At 32.9% G+C, this 2653-nt stretch overlaps 1 protein-coding gene across 1 annotated transcript in view; it reads left to right on the forward strand.

The window, feature by feature from the left end:
* LOC105517593 (probable C-mannosyltransferase DPY19L2) overlaps positions 1–2647 on the forward strand; it is a 9144-nt gene extending 6497 nt beyond the window's left edge. The window contains exon 2 of the mRNA XM_011950173.1: positions 1659–2647. Within this exon, the coding sequence (XP_011805563.1) occupies positions 1659–1693 (35 nt within the window). The 3' untranslated portion in view covers positions 1694–2647. The remainder of the gene's footprint in view (positions 1–1658) is intronic.
* The last annotated feature ends 6 nt before the right edge of the window (positions 2648–2653 follow it).

Genomic DNA, 2653 nt, shown 5'->3' on the forward strand with positions numbered 1-2653 from the left:
CGTCCATCTTCCAGATCTGCTCGCAGCTGGTCAGGGGCCTAGTGAAGCATTGAAACTGGCTCTCCTCACTCTGGCCATTGCTTTTTGTCTAAATTATGATAAAATTTAGATTTAAATTTGTAATAAAAAATTTCAATGTTTATCATTTAAGCATACAATTTAGTGACATTAAGTACATTTGTGATGTCTTGCAACTATTACCACTGTCCACATCCAGAACTTTTTGCTATCCCAAACGGAAACTCTACCCACTAAACACTGATCACACCCCACTATATTTTCTGTCTCTATGAATTTGCCTATGCTAGGCCCCTCAATCACTGCTTTTTAATTTTCATCCCTATATCGCCCCTATAAAGTTTCAAAGCATTGGATACATTAACATATGTATGACATATGAACATTTTAAAGGTATTTCCAAAGACAGAATATAAAATATTATTAAATAAAGAGTGTAACTGTGGCAGAGTCTGGACTTTGGTGACAGATCACTGGATTCTAATAGCAATTCTGTGCTTTCCTGTATGATGGCCAGTCAGGTAACCTCTCAGATTCTCAGGAATTTCATCTGCTCAATAAAAACAATGCCAACCTTAGAGGAGTGTAGGGAAAATGAAGGGAGATAATGAATGGCAACACATATCAGAATACTTAACACAAAACAATAGCTACTATTAGTAACTTATTTATATATTTAATATTTCCCTAAATATAGACTTTTGCTTATTAGGTATCCTTTAATTGTATTGTTCTGTTATCTTCCTAAGCAGAAAGGAAAATTCTTTATGAACTCATATTTTGCCAATCAACTATGAGGTAATGGCCTTTCAGACATCAGCTAAAACAGACCTTTAATTTAGCAGTTACTCGTGTTAGATGAGGCAGATATGATTATAGCATATAGCATTTTTTAGGGAGAGTGCATTTTAAACAATGTGGCCCTTTTTAGCTTTTTAGATTTTAGGATTGAAAGCAAGAAACTAATGGGGAAATAAGACATAACATGCTGTTGTTAATCTATGAATTTTAACTCAACAGCACTTTTACTATCCTAATGAAGCCTTTATTTTATATGCTGAAGTGTAAGACACTAAAATAATGTGCTTTTTAGTATATAGCATTTGTGAGCAACAATAGTCAATTGACATTGAGCTTTCACTTTGCACAGAGGATTTGATGGAGCTATGAAGTAAGCTAGAAGCATAGGATTCCTTGCTGATGATGCTTATGGTCATTATATTTTATTTCCTAACAGTTTAGGAAAAAAAGAAGTAATTTTCTATATGCAAAGTTGTACAGAGGCATGAAGGCATCCCTGTTTATGATAGAATTAATCAGATGTCAACCTTCAAGCATCTCAAATGTGAGGGATAAAACCAGATTTGGGAAAATTAAACATATACTGTCTACACCTTTTAAGACATTATTAGAGAAATTCTTTAAATCATTTGACCATCCCTCCAACTCTTTAGTTTGAAAGCCTATAGAAAATTTGAAAGAATAGTACAGTGATCACCTGAAAATACGTGCTTTTTAAAGTCCAAGAATACTTTAAATACGCAAAATAGCGAGGAGTAATTAGGAAGTCTTATTATTGACCTTTTATTTTGGAAAAAAATGTTCTATAGAAGTGATAAAAATAATTATTTTTTTTAAAGGGACTTTATTATTCCTACTTCAAGACCATTATTGAAGCACCTTCATTTTTGGACGGACTGTGGATGATTATGAATGACAGGCTTACTGAATATCCTCTTGTAATTAATACAGTAAAACGCTTCCATCTTTATCCAGAGGTGAGTCATCATGTTAGACAAATAATATTTGTAGAGTGATCCTCTTTATCAGATAAAAATAGTCAGCACAATCTTGTTAAAAAGAAAGGGAGGGGAGCTTTCAGGTGTATTAATTTTGTGTATCCTTACGGTTGAGCAGAATATCATAAGTTCCTCTTGTAAAATTTAAAGACCTCAGAAACTGTTCTCTCATGAACTCAAAGAATGAACCTTAGTGTGTAAATAATGGCCAGAGTAATAGACAAGCCAAATGGAAAGGAGAGTCATGGGAGCCAAAAAGGTTCTAAACGGGCACGGGCTTTTGGCTTTGGACACCTCATACGTGGGCACAATGACCACATGAAGGGACAGTGAAAGTGATGAGCTTGAATAGTGATCTTGGAGTTACGTTAGTACGGTAAGATTTCTTTAGTCACACAGCCAGAAATCTATTACTATCTTCCAACACTTAGCCTAAAAGAGTATGATTGTTATAGTACTCTACAAATGCTAAAAATTTGAAAAATGGAGACAAAATTAGTGAATTCGGTTTGTGAACTCAAGAGAAATGCTAAATTTGACACCATGGTAGATACTACTGTCGAGTTTAAAGTTGTCTCAGAATCCAGCATATTAATTAAAAGTTACTGATTTCTAGTCCTTTATTTATATTTTTATAGTATTTTAAAATTATTATTCTTTAGATTTTGAAATGCTTAAAACTACAGAGACTTAGAAAATAATATTCAAATGTGTGTGATCAACCATCTAAAATAAATAAACGCTGATCTTTGTCATTTTTGCATCAACTATTTTACAATAATTAAAATATTATAAATACAGTTAAAATTACCTTTGTTCTGCTAGTCCAACTTATA

This window comes from Colobus angolensis, unplaced genomic scaffold, assembly GCF_000951035.1.
Source record: "Colobus angolensis palliatus isolate OR3802 unplaced genomic scaffold, Cang.pa_1.0 Scaffold302, whole genome shotgun sequence".
NCBI classification, from domain to species: domain Eukaryota; kingdom Metazoa; phylum Chordata; class Mammalia; order Primates; family Cercopithecidae; genus Colobus; species Colobus angolensis.